The sequence below is a fragment of the Corvus moneduloides genome, chromosome 3, assembly GCF_009650955.1.
Source record: "Corvus moneduloides isolate bCorMon1 chromosome 3, bCorMon1.pri, whole genome shotgun sequence".
Lineage (NCBI taxonomy): Eukaryota > Metazoa > Chordata > Aves > Passeriformes > Corvidae > Corvus > Corvus moneduloides.
The window spans coordinates 36,587,489-36,606,661 of record NC_045478.1 but is presented as its reverse complement, the minus strand read 5'-3'; the positions used below and the strand labels follow the sequence as shown (position 1 = coordinate 36,606,661).

The 19,173-nt window shown below is 40.0% G+C and overlaps 2 protein-coding genes across 4 annotated transcripts in view; one reads left to right on the top strand and one right to left on the bottom strand.

The window, feature by feature from the left end:
* Positions 1 to 1,162: 1,162 nt before the first annotated feature.
* LOC116441681 (chorion class high-cysteine HCB protein 12-like) lies at positions 1,163 to 1,615 on the bottom strand. Its single transcript, XM_032103871.1, has one exon. The coding sequence runs from the start codon at positions 1,613 to 1,615 to the stop codon at positions 1,163 to 1,165; it is 453 nt and encodes a 150-aa protein (XP_031959762.1).
* Positions 1,404 to 19,173, top strand: part of IBTK (inhibitor of Bruton tyrosine kinase) — a 57,723-nt gene continuing 39,953 nt past the window's right edge. For 2 of the 3 annotated variants that reach the window (XM_032104908.1, XM_032104906.1), the window contains exons 1-8: positions 1,404 to 1,625; positions 9,108 to 9,775; positions 13,062 to 13,158; positions 13,494 to 13,618; positions 14,474 to 14,584; positions 15,823 to 15,993; positions 17,137 to 17,254; positions 18,993 to 19,173. In XM_032104908.1, the coding sequence (XP_031960799.1) occupies positions 9,452 to 9,775; positions 13,062 to 13,158; positions 13,494 to 13,618; positions 14,474 to 14,584; positions 15,823 to 15,993; positions 17,137 to 17,254; positions 18,993 to 19,173 (1,127 nt within the window). In that variant the 5' untranslated portion in view covers positions 1,404 to 1,625; positions 9,108 to 9,451. Of the gene's footprint in view, positions 1,626 to 8,001; positions 8,021 to 9,107; positions 9,776 to 13,061; positions 13,159 to 13,493; positions 13,619 to 14,473; positions 14,585 to 15,822; positions 15,994 to 17,136; positions 17,255 to 18,992 lie in introns of those variants that run through there. The other variant, XM_032104907.1, reaches the window with a different exon arrangement.

Below are 19,173 nucleotides of genomic sequence, written 5' to 3'. Positions count from 1 at the left end.
AAGGATGCCTGCCCAGGGTATTCACTTGGATTTGTTATTGTGCAACAAAGCATTGCTTACGACTGACTTCAGCTGTGTTTGGACCTTCTTATCTCCCCAGATGGTCATCTCTGTTCTTAGGCCAGCTGGCAGCATACTTGGAGCAAGGCCACCTCCAACCTCGACTTGTGACTGAAGCACTAAGAAACTATCACTACGAAAATAACACATAAATAAATTTCAAGTAGCTTGCAGGTTTAGTTACAATGGTGAATGACTGCTGGCAAACTAAATGTTTATACAGAGAAAATCAGACAGCAGATTGCATAGTTCACACTAACAGTCAGATGGCATAGGTAAAAATGCTTGAGATTCCCCTACATACAATTTATACCGAATCTTTCCCAAACGGAACTGCTGCTGAAGAACATGCATAACTGTTTTTTCAACTGTTTTATGATTTTAAAAATAGCTAGGCTGTTTTGAGGTCATAATGCTCACACTACATGGGATAAAACTGTGTCTTTAAAAAACATATAGGAACTCTAGCCATTACATTAATAGATCAATTACATATTTCTTGGAAAAAATATATCAATGTTTTTCTTTTTTTAAAAAGGTGATGTGTGTTTGTTTTACTCTATATTTTACGTTGGATACTGCTTGTCTTGGTTGCAGTTTCCTGCCCTAAAACAGTACACCCTAATCCTGTTCCAAATTTGTAATCTGTGCCACCTATTGCATCATCTAAGACATCCACCAAGAAGAACCGAGCCCCCATGAAGTGAACCGCAGGTAGTTACAAGAGCAAGTGTGCAAATCCTTGTGCACACAGCAGGTTTGCTTACAAGACTGCCCTGGGACGGTGCCAAAAGCCCCACAAAAAACCAAGCTGTATCTGGTAAATTAGACCACTTGCTCTGTCAGAGATACTGCAGTGGCTTAACAGAGTCTGAATCGGCACAGCCTTTTCCATCCTTTCTCTCCATTATTTTGAGCGGACCTATAGGCCGGTTATTTAACTACTTGCTTTCGAGTCCTCCCGGAGGGAGGCGTTAACTTGCCAGAAACCCATCCCCATTCTTCGCTGCAAGACACAGCGCCAGAAGGAGGCCCTCAGCTCTCCCCGCTTCCCTGCTCTCCCCTTAACTCCAGCCCCTTCCCTTGCCCGACACGACGACCCCTACCCCCGCCCACAGCCCCGCGCCCCGCCGGCCGCCTTCGTTCCACCCCTGCACCTCCACCAACACCCGCCCCGGCCCCGCCCCCTCGCCCCCTGACCCCGCCTGTCAGTCAATCGGGGCCCAGCCGTGGGGGGCGGGGCCGAGGCGCCAGCCGCAGCCAATCGGCGCGCGAGGTGCGCGGCGCCCCGGCCAATCGGTGTCTCGCTTCTTCGTGGGTGCGGCGGCCGCTGTCGGTGCGCCCCGCTGAGAGCCGCGGGCCCCGCCTGCCGCCTGTCGCTGTCGCCGGCGCAGCCGTCGCGGTAGCAGCCGTCGCGGTAGCAGCCGCAGCCGCAGCCGTAGCAGCCGCAGCCGTAGCAGCCGCAGCCTGGCCCAGCCCCTGCCCCGGAGTCACTGACGATGAGCCCCCGCGCTGCCCAGCGCGCGTCCCGCCCTGCCCGCCCGAGCCCATTCATCTAGCGACTGGTGAGGGGCGGGCCGGTGCGTCCGGCGGGGGAGCCGCTCGGGGGACGGGTCCTGTCGGAGGGGTCGGGACGGCGGCGGCGGGGCTTGAAGGAATGGGGAGAGCTCCGGGCAAGACAGCCACGGAGGGTAAAGGGCAGCCGGCCACGTAGGATGGGAGGGGAGCGGCTTCGTGTCTCGGCCGCCTGTGTCAATAAGTCTCTTGTGTCGCTCGTCGCTCCCTGGCTACGTGGACTGGTGTGGTGGGAGTCAGAGTAGCCCCTTGCCCCTCTGCCTCCCCCTGGCGTCTGTCTGGCTCCCTGAAGCACTTCAGACCTTCCCCCGCCTTGACACTGGCCGCAGCCTCTTGACAGGTTTCCTTAGATGTGGATTCAGGGAAAGCTTGTCGTGTTTCTCTCCTTCTTGGTGATACTTGCTTGGTTTTGGTAGCAGCTCACAGTGCTGCTGGATTAGACCAGCAGCGTAAGCACTGGAGAGCCGAGGTCTCGCAGCTATCTTAAAAGGATACTTCCATGCAGTCTTCCTAGGCGAAATACAACTCTTTTTTTGGTTATGTGGTCAGTGTAGTTGTTTGTCTTCGTGGAAACAGATCACAGCTTGTGGTTTACAAAAAAGAGTAATCGCCCACCAACATCTGGTGTGGGTAGTCTATAATAAAACTGTACCGGAAGTTCACAGTTAATTCAAAAATGTCAGTTTTTCCCAAGATGGAAAAGTCCTTGATGGATTTATCGGATAAAATTTGAAGTGTGGTGAAATTCTAGAGCACACTTGTGGTTTGTTGTGTTTGACTTCCCTTCAGCATTTTCTGTTTCAATAAAGCCTATAGCAAGATCCTAATGGGTTGTGGAAGTGACTGTAGCTGCACTCACTGTACTTCTGTCTATACTGCTTTATGTTTTAATTTTTTTAAACAGTATTAAGTTATTAAACAGAAGTAGTCCTCAGTATTTCTAGATGAGCTGAGCACAGTATTTTGCACTTTACTGTTTATGTACTATGATTCCCAACTAATAGATGCGCTCTGACGTTTGTAGCTGAATTTAGCTACCAATGGTACTTTGGTCTTTTTTTTGACAGACGTGTCAGCCTTTAATTGGCAGTGCTGCTTAGCTCAGCTAGGAGCAGCTGAATTAGAGTTGTTCAATTGCTGAATGTCTCATTCTGATAAGGATTATGCTGTTGTCACTGCAGAGGAGGAAGTTATAGGAAATCTAGAGAGAGCCTCTAAAGGTCACTTGTGCTGGGGTGTACCTGTGCCAAGTGGTGGCATGGAGGCCCCAGCCCAGTAAATGAAGCAGCTTGGATCTACCATGGCCCAAGGGACATAGTGGGCATGGTGGAATGTGGTGTCTTTCAAAGCAAGTTGGTTTTCCTTCGTAGCTTTGCTTCTGGGTAGGTGACATTTATTTATAACTTGAGCATTTTGCTTGCTCTCTAGCCTGTTTTGAGAGCCTCATGTGCATTCAATTTGTCATTTGAAAATCCTTCCTGACCTATAATCTGAATCTTTTATGAAATTTGAACGAATGACTACTTTGCCCACTGTCAGGAGTAAAATGGGCTGGAATTTTGATTTTTCTTCTTTCTGTAACAGACGCCTTATTCAAAGGCTCTGGGGGGTCTGCTGAAGCCACAGCTGAAGGAGAAAAGAGATCCAATTTGCTTGTATTCAGGGATTGTTCCATAAATATTCTGAATCCCAGTGTCTCTTTCCAAGTTTTTCTCTTGCTTACTTGCTTCTCTTAGAGCTTGCCGTCTGAGCTAGAAGCAGGACTCTACCTGATGTTTTGTGCATTGAGAAGAGCAGAACCCTTGTTTTTTGTGTCTCATGTTGCAATGCTCCTGTTATATAGTCAAGAAGCTGCTTTTTTTAAAGGTTTCTCTATGGGAATTTCAGACTGCTAAACTACTCTTACCTACTGCATAGCTTAGATTTACCTGTTTTTCCTTGTACATTCAATCACTTTTCTCCCCATAAAATATATTTGCTGTTCAAGGGATTGGAAAACCTAGATTTTTGTCCATTCTTCAACAAATGTACAAGGAATTTCTGAACAGGTTAAACTATCTGTGGATATGTAATTTGAGTAGGAATTAGTAATCTAACTGTTCTTTAAAGGCTAGGACAATGTGCTACCTGTACCTGAACGGTGTACTTGCTTTGTTTATCTAGGAATTCATCTGTGTCTCCTTGAGGATATCTTGCTAAATGCCAGTGCTAAGCCTGTTTTTTTGCTACCCTCAATTTTCTAGTCACTTTTGTCAGATTCTAAACTGTTACTTTAATACGTATTAGTGAAAGTTGCTTTTAGGTAAGACTATAGTCAGCAGAAAGTCTTGGAAAAGTGGTAACATGATAGCAAATTCCCATGCCTTTAGTTCTGTAAGCCTTTTTTTATTAGTTTGCTAATCAAGTAGTCTGTGTAGTGAAGTTTGCTTTGGGTACAAATATTTTCAGGATTTTCTGTGCTGTTATGGTTACAGGTCTTTTGTGATGTTATGAAACAAATGTGAATGGACCAATGTGGAGAAATGTCAGCATGCTTGTTTAAAAAACAACCCCCTTCCATTCCACACTGGAAATATTTAAGATATTGCAATACCCTTATAAGGATGGACTTCCTGAAATGTATGGCGTTGCCAGTCGTCTTTCACTTCCCTTAGCAACTTATTATCAAAGTGAAAAGGAAATTAATTCAGTACCTTCAGAAAAGCTATAAAGTTTTTACTTATTCTTTTTTAAAAGGAATGTTGTTAGAATTGACAAGGAAAGCTCTAGGCTTCTTTGATATGGAAAATAGAAACCATTACTTAGTTCTGTTTTAGGAGAGCCAAATTAGGGGAGCTAGGTCATTTTTTACCATGTGCATTTTAGATGCAACTGGTATTTAGGGAAATTAGTAACACTTAAAAATAATTTAATAAAGCCCAATAGAAAAGCAGTGAATGGAATGAAGTTATGCCTATTTCAAGGTCTTGAGAATTATGTTTTTAGTAAAGCAGCCTGAGGATGGGTTTCAGGGCCATGTGACTAATTTGACAATTGAGTTACTTTAATGCAGTGCACATTGAAGATGCAAACCCAGCAACCTGCCTTTGAGTGGCACTGAATTCTGAGCAGCTGAATCTCTACTGTATTCTCTTTCATTTGCATATAAGACCATTGTCTGTATTAAATGAAAAAAGCCACAACAGCAGCTGCTAGCCACTGTCTTGGTACCAGTATCCACATCCATGTTAGCCAGGTTTTGGTAGATCTAATACCCGAGTATAGGCGTTCATCAGGAAGAATTGGAAGGACCACAGATGGGAGTTCTAGTATCAAATCAGGCTGGATGCCAGAAACTTACATTGACACTGCCAACCATGAGGTGAGGGTTGGTTGTTGTTTCCTTGTACCTCTGAGCCAAGAACACACAATCTCTGTGGTAATACTTTCTAGAAAAAGAGGAAATTGGGAATGCATTGGTAGCAAATATGATAGACAGAGAGGTTTCTGGAACTTCACAGTGGGAGGCTTCATTTTTCCCAAATGTTGAGATTTCATGTCTACCGTCTGCTGTTTGCAGGAAATGAAATCTATCACCATCATCCTTAGTCACCAAAGTATTTGTAGAATCTTTGTTCACTTCATAGAGAGGTGTGACAGCTTTGATTTTTGTAGTGACTTCTTAAGAGAAACAGATTTTTGAGGCAACCACAGTAGGCAGAGAGCTGCTTTTTCAGCTGTAGGAGTTCTGCCTCCTTACGGTCAGATGACACATCTGACACTCCTTGGAGGGTGTCTGACAGCTCTGGTGCTTTGCCTTCTCTGAGGGGGAGAGCTGAGTGAGACAGCTCTACCTACCCATTTGCAGGAGGCAAGATACCACAAACACTTTCTTGCTACTAAAGAATTGCTTCCAAATTGGTTGCAGTCTTTTAAATTTTCCTGGGCTGTGAACATGTATAATAGACAGCTCATGTCTCTGAGGGTTAGAAACCCACTTGCTGCTGAAATAAAATATCTTTGGGATACTCTGAACACTGCTCCAATTCTTTCATTTTTTGTTTTTTTTTTCTATAATAAAATGTTAATTAGGAATGAATTTTTAAAAATAGATTGGATTCCAGGTAATACCTACTGTATCATAAAAGTGTTAAAAATATTGTAGCCTTATTTAGCTTATGTCTCTTAATTATTACATTAGGAAGACCCTGATGTTATAACATGAATGTGATTTGTTCTAGAGAAGGCTACAGAAATATCTGCAAATAAAAGTGTAAACACATAATCAAAAGGGCACTCTGTTCTAGATCATCTTAATTCAAAGTTTAAAAAATGCTGGTGCTTCCTGTTTTGTGCTTGTTTTAGGTGCTCACTCTTCAGCTGGGACTTCATATACTAGAAGTAAGCATTTGGCAGCAGAAAGGTTTTCACACAGACCTGAACTTCAATTCAGAATTTGAAAGTTTTAAGGTGTCTCATGAGGACTTCCTTTGTATAACAGCCCGATCTGATTACCGCCCTCCTTCAGATATTGTTATAATGTGACAGGGTTTGTTACCAGCCTGACAGTCTTAATTGTGAAGAGGTGAAAACTTGATCTACAGCCTTCTGCCTTAAGCTCAATATCAATATACTAATATAGTATCTAGTCTTGTAATGTTTAGAGTAAAGAAAGGCTGGGTTGGAATGACTTATAAAGAAATAATTCAGCAGAGTCAGGTTTCACATAGCTGCAGTAAATGTCACTGTGATGGAGTTAGTGTGAGGAAGGCAGGCAGGCTTGTATTTCTGTCAAGTAGCAGACTTGTTATTCTTTTAATGTTTGATTTGTTATCATGCTGTTTTGGTGTTTGATCGGGCTAGAGCTCAGGTGCTTTCAATGAGTTTTTCTCTAGCCTCTCTGTTCCTTTCCTGTAATGACACAAGTCTCAGGATTTGCTTCCTTCTGGATAATCTTCTGATGCAATTCAGTGCCTTAGATAGGTGTGTATCTGCACAAAGGAAGGTATGGCACAGGGGACAGCAGGACTGCTTCCTTGGGTGGTGGTGCCATTTCATACCAGTTTATCTAACAGATTAGTCAACCTTATTTTATGTCTCCCCTGAGTGATTTTTCTTAATGTTCTTTTTATTTTTACCTTTTTTTTCCGTGTAGCACTAATAGTAGTGTTTAAACAATGTGCTATATTTAAGATGTGCTTTACAAGGCATGCATACAATTTTTGCTTCTTACACAACATAATTTTATTGCCTAGTGTCATATTGATGAAATCTGATAAATTTTTCCTGTAGATCTCCAAATATTTGGGTTTTTTTAAAAATTAGATTTTTAAAATTTTTAATTTAAATTTTTTAAAATTAGTTTTAAAAAGGTGTTTGATGCATTGGCAGTCTGAGTGCGCTAATAGTTACCTATCACACTTTGATGTATTGGAGCAACAAGTCAGGCTTTGTTCTTGAAATCAGAGCTTTTTTTCAAACCTGTCCACACCCATATATGATAAATTTCTTGTTTTACTCCAGAAGTTTGTATGTTGTTTGGAAAATGCCCCATGGAGTGTACTGAAGCTTGCTGTGACAAATGTAGGCTGAACAGTTGTGGTCAGTTCTAGTCTCAGAAAGATTTCTGAATGTTAGCCCTGGTCAGGGATGAGGGACTAAATTGTAGTGAATAAAAATGCTTTTTTTTTTCTACTTCAGTTTCCCGCTCTTTAAAGTTGCTTTGAAGGTATGCACTGAACAATTTCTGATCTGTAGATTTGCGTTCTGAGTATTTTAACCCTTCTGAATGAGGTGGAAAAGTAATTGTTGAAAGCTGTGTTATGAGATATTTAAATGAATAGTCTTGGATTGGAATTTTTTTTTTCTGGAAAGTTTAGATTCCATTACTAATGTTTGCTCTAAACTGATTGCTTGCAGCTTTATGGAAATCTTGATGATAATTCTTGAAACAGGAGGAGGACTAGGATTTCTTTTTTCAAATAAAAGCATATTTTTCTGATGTGTCTTTGCAAATAGAGATATTAAGAAAATATGATTATACATTCAGTGGCTGAAAAGCAATGGAAGCTAAGCTCAACAGGCTTTTTCCATGAGGCTGGGGTCAAGGAGTAGGATGTGAACATTTATAATGACTGCTAAGCTGAGTAGGGTGGAGGAGTTTTGTTTTGTTGGGTTTTTTTGTTGTGTGTCCCTGTCTTAACCCCCCCTTCTCCCCCATTTCCCACTCTGAGGGTTTGGTAACATTTTTAGTTTTATTTCTTTGTCTTTCAGGATGGCATTGTTTAGCTTTTCTTGGAGTATTTTACTCATGGGTAGAACAACTTTAACTTACGTTTTGCACAGCGAACAAAAACATGAACTAAATACTGTTTCACTCACTTTGAAACATCTGGGAGACTGAAGTGTGATTTTTTTGGGGGACTTACTAGCAGTTCACACTAAATTAGTGTTGTATGTAGTGAGTTATGTAGTTCACTTCTTCTGTTTTCTGGGTTTATGTGTGATTTTTATACTGCAGTCTGCACTTCTTGTGACAATTCTGACTATAACTGCACACATTTCGTAGGCTAGGTGAGTGCTTCTGTCAGGCCTCCTTTACTTCTGAGAAAAGGGATGCCAGAGAAGGATATGCTGAAGATAAGTATACAAGCTAAGCAGAAGTGCTGTACACCCCAGACTATGAATATACTTTCACGAAGAATTTAATTTTTTGCTTCCTTTTCCTTCTTCTTCCTTTACCTCTTCAACTTAGACCTTCATTTCTCTTTGCCTGTTTCAGGAGCTTTAGACCTTAGCCCTGCATGGGTGCTAACAGCCTGAATTCATGTCTCTTGTACAAGCTGCTTTTGTTTGCTTTGATGCCGTCCTCCCTCCCACCTTTGTGAGCAGCTCTGGGAGTGGTGGAGAGGATCCTTCCTGTTGATTCTGCAGAACAGAATTAGTAGGGACATGGGTAGACATTCGGGCCAGGGAAGAGAAAGTAGGACATAATTCTTCTATTGCAGTGGCTGTAAAGACTGGTGGTCCCTCCTTCCTTCTGGATATTACTAACAATGCCTCTGTTAGCCAAGGTGTGCTCAACAGCTGGGGGCATTTTTTGGTGGATGGCTTCCCCCTCGCTCAGTCTTTTAGTTCAGTTCTTGCTTTCTGATCACAAAGTAATGATACAGCTAGACACTAAACAGTTGGGGTCCTGAGAACCCTGAGCTTGGGAAAGGAAACTTTTTTGGATCTAGGTTACCTTGTAGCCTAAGCAATTTATGTCAAAGAAAGGTAGGAGGTGCCTTTGGAGGCTGGGGTGGAGAAGAGAGTAAAGCTTTTTTAAGCTGAGTGAATGTCTGAGTATAAGCTCAGATGGCATGGGCAGGTCAGTCAGCCCTTGTCACATTGTCTTGTCCTGTACTTGCTGGTTTGATATGCAGTTAAATCGGTATAGTTGCTGGGGAAAAGTGGTTTTGTTTACTAATCTGTTCTGGTTTGTTCTCTTTCAGGTCTCCCTTGCAATTATGGAGTTTTAGAAGAATAAGGTGGTGTGGAGGGGGAATCCCCCTCTGCACGCTAGAGGTAGTTCACTTTTGGAATTTTCTACGGACAAGAATATTTGTTATATAAGATGGTGAAATAAGACTTCTAAAAATATATATTTATAAGTATTTATTTGGATCAAGTGCCAAACATAACAGTACAAAGATTTCTAATGGCAGCTCAATAAACTTGGATTTACATCCTTGGAATTACAATCTTTCTAAGGCACTGTGCTGTGTACTGAATTGGAGTGCCTTGATACACTTAAGGGTTGTTCCCCTTAAGGAGAAGAGCAGCTTTAGAAGTGAAGATGAGTTCTTACATGCCAGAGTGCACTTCAAAGTGTCGATCTCTACAGCATGCTTTGGATGTTATTTCTGTAGTCACCAGGGGAAGTGAAGGCCAGATCAAGGCCTTTCTCTCTTCTTACTGCTACAATGCTGCAACTATCAAAGATGCCTTTGGTAGAAACGTTATACATCTTGCTTCGTCTTGTGGCAAAAAAGGTGTGCTAGACTGGTTGGCTGAGACCAAAGGAGTGGATCTCTTGGCGAAAGACAAAGAGTCTGGATGGACAGCTCTGCACAGAAGTATATTTTATGGATACATTGATTGTGTTTTGTCATTGCTGAAGGTGAGTGATTTGCAGCTGTAGTTTTCCTTGGCATCTACAATTTTTAGAGTTGTATTGATTATGTAAAAGTGTGTTTTTAAACTCGACTGAAAGCCTCTTGAGGGTTATCTTAATGCTGTGTTTAGATTGCAGTGCCTTAATTTACTTGAAGGTTGTCTCTGTTCATACAGATGTCTGCCTTTGCCCATGCAGAGATCAGCACTGAGTAAGGATCCCTGATTAATTGTGGGCTTCCTTGAAGACTTGCTTGTGTGGATGATATCAGGCTCAGGATCTTAAAAGTAGAGAGTGATCAGACTAAAGATACTCTGAAAATAGACTCTGCAGTGATTATATCAATTGATGTTAGAGAACATAAAATAAAGGAAGATTAAATGGAGTTACAATTAGAAATTAATCTTACATTTAAGGGATAAGCAATTCAAGATATGGAGTATTCTGTTAAGTGAATTTCCATTTCATTAGTATTTTAAACCACAGCTTTTTCTCAGTTCCCTTTATTCCTTTCTTAAAATTGCTATTTCTTCCCATCTTAGCAAGTTGTATATAATTTTGATTGATCTTCCTGCTGTTCCTCCTTTCTCAAGTACAGCAAAGGGAAGAGATGTTTGTTTGAGATATTCAGGGTCTCTAACCATGTGAGAAAATGAAATATTTGTGGTTAAGGGTTGTTTAAAAACAGACCTTTTAAGGCAGAGAATTTTCCATTTTGAATCCAGTCTTTTAAAATTACGGTGACTAGCTAGTTGTAGACATAACTCTCTGCTTTCTGCAAGACTTTAAGCAAAAAGATGGTGGATCCAGTATTTTTTAACTCTTGGAGGTCTGATAACTGTTAAATATGTATTTCATGTACTATGCCCTTACATAGTGGGATTTTTTCATTAAACTTGACAAAAGTAGATGTTTTTATAAGCATTGTACATATGAGTCTGTTCTCTAGAAAACTGGAAACTGTGTACAAGATACATGAAAAAGTATTCTGTCCTCTAGTGCATGTGTGTGTGTCTGTATCTTTGATATTTGCTTACAGGAGGCCTGTACAGGTTTTCCCTGATGTCTTTTACTTTTCCCCAGTGTCAGTTACATAAAGTGAATGAGAGTTTTTGCTAGCCAGCTCTGCTGATACTCTTCCAAGAAGCAGAAAAAACCCAGCTCATTGAGGGTGCTCTCTCTTCCTGTTCCTTAACTGAAGTCTGTCTGCTGTACTGCGTTTTAAAAAGGATATGTTCTTAAGGTATTAAGAACAACAGGAACTGGTTATAGAATATAATTATGAAATAGCTGAGCTGGAAAGAGGTCTCTGAAGGTTGTTTAGTCCAGCCCCCATGCTCAGGCAAGGTCAGCTAGAGCAGGTTGCCCAGGACTGTGTCCAGTTGGATTTTGAGCAGATCATCAAACATCTCTGTTCCAGTGTTTTACTATCAGTGCAGTAAAAATGTGGTTTAGATTTAAACAGAATTTCTTATATGTTGGTTTGTGCCCATTGCCACGTTTTCTGTCCCTGGGTATCGCTGTGATCCCAATGCTTCTCCTCCTCCAGTCAGGTATTTATTATGCATGATAAGGCATGCTGTCCCCCTGCCCCATACCAAACCTTCTCTAGGCTAAGCATCCCAGCTCTCTCATCTTCTCTTTGAATGTCAGATTCCCCAGTCATTATTTTCATGGTCTTTTGCTGAACTTGCTCCTGTATGTCCATATCTGTCTGGGAGTCCAGACCTGAACCCAGCACTCCAGCTGTGGCTTGCCAGTGCTGAGTAATGCTTGCTGGCAACACTCCCACCTGCAGCCTTGGATGCTTTCACCATTCTTAACTCTGAGCTTGCTGGCTTGTGGTCATCTGATGGGCTACAAGAAGCCCTAAGTCCTTTTCCACTAAGGTGCTTTCTAGTCATTCAGCTTCCAGCTGTACCAGTTCACCAGGTTGTTCCTCCCCAGGGCCAGGATTTGCATTTCCCTTTGTTGAACTTTATGCGGCTCCTCTCAGCCCGTTGTTGCAGCCTGTCAAAGTCCCTTTGAATGTCAGCACAACCCTCTGACTTATCAGCCACTCCTCCTGGTCTTGTATCATCACGTTTGCTGAGGGAGCAGCACTCTAGCCTATCATCCAGGTTGTTAATCAAGATGTTAAACAGTACTAGCCCCAGAATCGGCCCCTGGGGTCCTAAACTAGCATGGATGATGGACTTCTGTGGGCTGGAGGCGGTCTTGGCTTATTCTCAGACTGTATCTAACTACAAGATTTGCAGCTCAGCAATTGGAGTTTGTTTTCACAAATTCAGACCACGTGAATATCCCTGCAGCCTCTGTCTGCTTGTGAATATTTTAAATGACTTCCAAGGTGAAGAATATCCAGCTGTTAAGTCGTAAAAATAGCTCAGTCTTTTCTGTTATGTGGTGAGTTAATCCCAGACCTGTTGCACTGGGGTTGTCTTTATAATTTGGGGAATGTATGTTATTCTTCTGGCGAGTGTTTTTCCAAAGAAAGTTGTTGCATTTTATGTGTTTACCTCTTACGTGTGAGGCTCTGTAAGGTTTTGCTTTGTATTAGCCATGAACTCAGGTACACAGGTACAGCTGTATTAGCCATTAGGTTCTATTTGAGGACATCTGGAGTTCTTCCCTTTAGGGAAATGATTGATGACGCTTGACTTCCTCCCTAAAACCAATGCTGCTGTAGCAGCACTGTTTTGTATTGAGAAAATGGTATTTACAGAGATTGTCTGTGTCTTTCTAAGTTCTAAAAGAATGACCTATTCATGCTTTGTGCCTCTGAATCTTTCCTAGTGCTCTCTTTCCTTGCTGTTTGTGTCCTCTTGCCTTTTCTCAGCAAGTGTGAAACTCTGTTCTTTGGTTGTTTTCAAAGTAATAGTAGTTTTATTTTCTCACTTGCCTAGCTGTGATTCTGTAAAATGCCAGTTTAAGAAAATAAGTCCTTCGAAGCTGGTAAATTCATTTTTGGTGAATGCTTGCCAGTCCTAGATGTCAGTGCTTTATCTTCACATCTGTTTCCTTTGTGTTTCACTGGTTACATTTTTGTTACACAGTCAGTGTTGAGACAATAAAATCCGTGTTAATAGATCAACAAGATGTATACATGGCAGAACAGATTTGCAGTGGTTTTTTTTTTTAGATTTGCTTACAGTTTACTTAAATCTGAAGATTTTCTTTTATCAGTATTAAACTTCAGTTAAAGATGTGTTTTGGTCCTTAAAGGTTTACCTGGTTTACTTCAAACCGTGCAGTTAAAATTAACTTCAGTTCTTCTCCTCTCCTCTTTCAGCATGGCGTTAGTCTGTATGTTCAGGATAAAGAAGGCTTATCAGCCCTGGATCTTGTGATGAAAGATAGGCCTATCCATGTGGTGTTCAAGAAAACCGGTAAGAAATAAAATAATCTAATTTGTATTTTGCAGTGAGATCTCTTTCAACAATGTATTAATGTATGTACCAGTGTATGCAATATTTTCTGGTTTTACTTGGGACTTCATAAATTGTGAGATGCCTGATGCTAATGTTGATCATCTGTACAATATTATTAGAATATTTTGTCATGGCACCTTATCTTACAATATTAAATGTTTTTAAAGTTCAGTTTTAGGTAAAAAAAAGCTTTTCAGTTTTTAGATAGAAACAACTATCTTGTTGTTTTTTGAAGTCAATGTGCACAATACTGGTAAATTTACAAGCTTCAGGGAGGATCTTTTTCATTACAGATCCCACAGAAGTCTATACCTGGGGAAACAATATAAATTTTACTTTGGGTCATGGTGGTCAACAGGGTAGACATCATCCTGAACTGGTGGACCTTTTTCCTCGGAATGGCGTGTATATCAAACAGGTATTCTTAAAGTATTATGCAGGCACCTTTCTTGGTGAGGGGTGTGTGAGGGGGAAAATGTATCCAAGAAGTTGTCAAGTGTTGAAAATTTGCATGGAAAAAACAGTTTTTGCTGCCTGCTCTCTGCCCACCTCCTTACCTCCCTGCAATCCCAATCACCTTTAATGAAATTGTGGTTCTCTGTTTCAGTGGGGAGAACAGGGGTTTTTATATGATTTGCTTTGGATATATGGCTTCTATATCATTAAATATGTTCAGAAGCTTGATACTTCTGTAACTGTTTTGAGCTGCTGACTTCCTGTGCAACTCCGGTATTGAACTGAAGTGGAATAATAAATGTGTTTTGTACATGTTGAATTAAAATTCATCTTGTGTTCAAAGCAGCATGTGCTGTTAAGCACATTTCCTGTAGCAGTACCTTTGTTTCTGATAACTTCTTGGGACTTCAGTTTGAGAATACTTGAAAGTTTGAAGTACAACTGGAGCAAACATTCAGGGCAGGCAATCTGTGCTGCAGTCTTAACATGTTTTTCTTTGGCACTTTTGAGGCAGCATTGTGGACCTTAAAACTCAATCTTTTGAGTTTCTGTTAGCCTGTGGGGCCATGCTTGATCTTACTGTAATAAACTGAAACTGTTGATCTCTTCAAGTAGGTTAAGGCAGTACATAATATATTTAGAGCAAGTATTTTGTGTGCCCTATGATTAAATACCAGTATCTTTCTTGTATTTTCATGAACATATCTTTATTAAAGCAGAATTTCTTCACAAAGTACTTAGGTGTTTTCAGATTATCCAGGAAAATTAATTTATCCTATGTTGCCTCTTCCCAATCCATTTTTTGCTCTTTTTTCAGGTGGTACTCTGCAAATTCCACTCTGTGTTCCTTTCCCACAAAGGTCAAGTGTATACATGTGGACATGGACAAGGAGGGCGCTTGGGTCATGGTGATGAACAAACATGCCTGGTATGCAGTTTTATGTTATCTCTTTTAGTCTAGCATGATGTTTCTTTTCTTTCTAACAGCAAGTCTAAAAAGGGAATTAGAGTTTCTATCAGTGTACTTTCAAAATCAATTTGCTGTTGATTTTAAACCAAAGCCCTTGCTTCTCACCAAGTAATAGAAAAACTTCTCCAGTGCTAATAGTGAGGTGGCAGAGAGTAGAGGAACGTGCATTTAATTATAGTTTAACTTAAGATAGCTAGATGCAGTGGTCAAACTTGTGTTATGGCTGAGCTGATTTAAAGGCCAGCTGATGCTAGATAAGTGGAAGCAAATATTTTTTGACTGGGCTGTCTCCTTAAGCAGGTTTGTGATGCCTTCTGATGAGGGCCAAAGCTAGCACAGAGAAACAGCAGTACTGCGAAGCTGTGGTGGCAGAAAAAAGGATGGTAGGGTTGCTTTTTACTAGACTTACGCAACTATTAAGTGAAAATTCACTTATCATTTTCATTTGAATAGTACATTGTTGCAATGCACAAAACTAAAATTTGAGAAGACTAAGATTTGATGACAATACAATTCTTAGACTTAAGCATCTTATCCTAGCTGGTAGTGTGCATTTAGCTTTCAGCGCAATAATTTTTAAAATTTTCTAATATCAGGTATCTGACAGAACTTGATACTCTGTTGCTGAATGCTATTAGTGGAGACTAGAGCTCAAATTTTCTTTTTTTTGAAGAAAATAATTCTGTTAAATTAGGATTTTTTTTTCAAATTTCTTTTCGAAACTGTGATGTTACATAGTTGAATAAAGGAGAACTCACGCTAGAGTACATGAAGAGTCAACGATACAGAGCTGCTTCCTTATTCCGTGAAATTTTATTAAGATTATCCTGTGTTGGAGGGAGATAGCTTTGGTGTTCATGGTATTTAAAAAGAAAAGCAAGAGGTGATAGTTAATATTTGTTCAGCTGTCCTGAAGATGTAGTTTCCAATCTAATTTCAGAACAGGTAGTTTAAAATTCGTCTCCCCTGATAGCAAAGGACATTTCCCTGATAGCATTTCAAATGAAAGTAATTCATCTTACTGCATTGAATGTAGTTGTTATGTTAATGAATGTGTTGTGTGTTCAGAGGCATTTTATCTTTATTTCAATATTTGGTCATGACTTTCTGTTGGTGTAACTTCAGTTTCATAGATGGCCACTGGTTAATAACAAACCAGTATGCTTTTATATCAATTTTATTTTTTTCTTATTCAGGTTCCAAGACTTGTGGAAGGCTTAACTGGTCATCAGTGCTCCCAGATAGCTGCAGCTAAGGATCATACTGTTGTTTTAACAGAAGATGGATATGTTTACACATTTGGTTTGAACACTTTCCATCAACTGGGTATTCTTCCTCCTCCTTCTAATTGCAGTGTTCCTAGACAGGTAAAAAAAACATCAGTCAAAGCTTAATGGTTTGGTGGTGTTGCTGTAGTTTTTTTTTTAACAGAAAGTAAAATGTGAAGATTATAAAAATAACTTCTAAACTTTTTCAGAATAGCAAAGTTTAATGTGAGTTCAGATAAATCTTGATTCTGTGTTTTCAGACATCTCAGATCTTAACTGTGTTCTGATGAATGTCTTCATTTGTAACCTGAAAAATACCAAAATTTGTAGTGTGAAGTATGATACAAGGTAAAATTGCCAAAACCCTTTTCTTCTCTCTTCCCCAAATTGTTCTGTAGCTGAAGTGATGTAGAATTAATAGGTATGTATCACTTGAGATTCATGCTCTTAACTCCTTTTGAATCAGTGGATGATGGCTCTCAGGGTTTAATCATTATGTCCTTTGCTGGAAGCACTGGAGTCAGTGCTTTGGGAAGAGTAGTGACAGGGAAGAGGGGGTATGGGCATCAGCAACTTAACTATATTCCTATGCTTAATCTCTAAATTTAATCTTTTTTGTAAGTAAAGAAGTTTTACATTACCTTTTGTTGAAAGGAACCTTCATCCGAAGTAGAAGAACACTGCATTATCAGTGTTTGAAAGTAAAAAAGAATGATTGGCCAAAATGCAACAGGATAGTGTTTTGGGGTACCATGTGTTCTTCAACAGTGTAATGACAGCTCTATAGCCGCAGTATTTGCTTTGATTTTATCATCTTAATCTGGAAAAATCAAGTTAAATGTGAAGTGTGGGATTAGTCGTGTCGTGTTCTGCACTGTGTTTAGGCCATTAGGACTTTAAACTTTTAAACTTCTAGCTGACATTTTGCAGCACCTGAGTCTTCTGTGGCTGTGCTATGCATGTCCTGTTCAGTCTTGTTCAGCATCTTACGTATGAAGACAGCCTAAGGAGACTTGATTCCAGTTCTGATTGGAAACAAAAAGTTTAGTTCTTTTTGTCATTATTGCAATAGTGCCCCACTTGACAAACTTCTGAAATAATCTGATTTATTAGACTGTATTTGGATTGATATTAGTGCGTTGTTCTTACTGACATTAGGAGTTAAATGTTGTCAGAAGTTTGTACATGTGAAATTCACCTGTTGCTACTTAATATTAACATGTACTTTGGATTTGTGCTTAGGTTCAGGCAAAAAACCTGAAAGGTAGAATGGTGATTGGAGTGGCTGCAGGCAGATTCCATACAGTGCTATGGACTAAGGAAGCAGTGTATACCATGGGGCTGAATGGCGGCCAACTAGGTAAGGTAGAAGCGTTCCGAAAGTAAAACCCAGCCATTGAAAGATGTTGTTCATGCTTAACCTGTCATCTGCTTCTTAGAACAGAAGCCTGGGTGAAGCTTTTTTTTCCTGTCTTTTTCTTTTTAAACCAATCTGATGACATCATCCCTTCACACTTCTTTCAAAGAATATTTTTCATTCCTACCAGTTACTTTCACATTTTGAGATGATAGGAGCTAGTCAGATTTAGCTCTCATTTGAACTCTTTATAACTTTTACCTTCCATGTATCTTGTACAGTCCTGCTTCTAGAGACTTTAAGGAAACATAATGTTGCTGTTTGTGTTGGAAGTTACTCCAAGGCATGCTTGTCTCCTTCCAGCAATCTGGCTGGCACTGCCTTTAATAAATTATAAACTAGCCTTCAGCTCTCCTGCTTATGTCCTTCTTTCATCAAGCACTGCAAACATGATACTGATAACTTTTTCCATACTAACTTTTTAAAGTGAAATAACTTGCCTATATCTAGATTTTTTTTCAGCAATACCATTACCAGACTCTTCAATTAACTCTGTATTATTCTGAAGTCAAGAAAGAACTTATTAATAATATTACCAAATAGTGAACTTGATTTGTTGTATGAATGGGACATTTTAATTGCTTTTATCTTTTTTAATAAACAGGTATTGCTATATTGGTTTGGATTTGCATTTTTGCAGTTTTGTGTCTATGTGCAAACAAAACTGTTAGCTACCTTTGGTACTTAATCTGCATCAGCTCTGGCCTCAGGTTCCAGCTTTTTTTGTGTATTTTTTTTTTAAGGTGTCAAAGGTATGTGAAAAAACTTGCCTTTGTCAGAGAAATACCTTACTAATGAATATCTTCTTGTTGTTTGTTTTTGTCTTTTTTTTTTATATGCACCCATCATATAAGCTTTTTTTGTAGTTGCTTGTGTTGTTGGGATTATTCTGGCTAGCACATGGCCCAGTGCAGTACCACAGAGAGACAGTAATTGACTCCTAAGTGATATTGTGTCAGCTGGGCACCATGGTAGACCTGTGGTGTTAAACCTTGCCCACATAAGACATTTGAGCACAACCCTACATTGTCCTGTGTCAGGGTTGCTTCCAGGTAGAGGTAGCTCTGCTGCTTGTTCTGCTCCGCTTTGTGGTGCAGGCGTAAGTGCCCTGCACACAAAACAGGATTATACTGTGTGTGAGAGTCCTGATGTCAGGTTTCTTGTTGCAACAGAGTAGCAATGGCCTGTTTTTATTCTATTTTTTAAATGTTTTCAGAGATCTTGCATTACAGCTCCAACCTTTTCTGTTTCATGTAACTGCTGCCTTCATGCTTACCTGCACTTAGAGTAATTTTTTTGACAAGCTTATATTTGTCTTTCAATGTCTGAAATAATCTGTACTTTATGCCAGTGTTACAGTATTTCTACTATCTTGAATTGTCATATGATGAAATAAATATTCTTTTTTTGGAATCAAAGCACTGCCACCACATTAAATAGCTTCCCTGTAAAATATGCCTTACTTCATTTTTATGTATCAGATCTTGGTTTTTGGGTGTTAGTAGTGAACTATCGAGTATGTGTGGTGGGTCTCATCTGTTTAAGTATTTTGAAGATGAATTATCCTACCAAAAATCTTTTGGAATTTAGAGGTTCTTCAAAGTAGTGTAGCAAAGTATCCTTTAATTGCACAATGTATGGAATGGCAAATAATGTTTTTGTGGTATGTTGTTTTTTCTAGGTTATCTGCTGGATCCTAATGGAGAAAAATGTGTAACTGCACCTCGCCAAGTCTCTGCTCTACACCATAAAGACCTCTCTGTGTCCCTGGTCTCTGCAAGTGATGGCGCTACAGTATGTGTTTCTGAAAGAGGAGATATTTATTTACTTGCAGACTATCAGTGCAAAAAGATAGCTTCAAA

Excerpts from the sequence above, each read along its gene's own strand:
- LOC116441681 (XM_032103871.1), bottom strand. The coding sequence starts at position 1,615 with ATGAATGGGCTCGGGCGGGCAGGGCGGGACGCGCGCTGGGCAGCGCGG.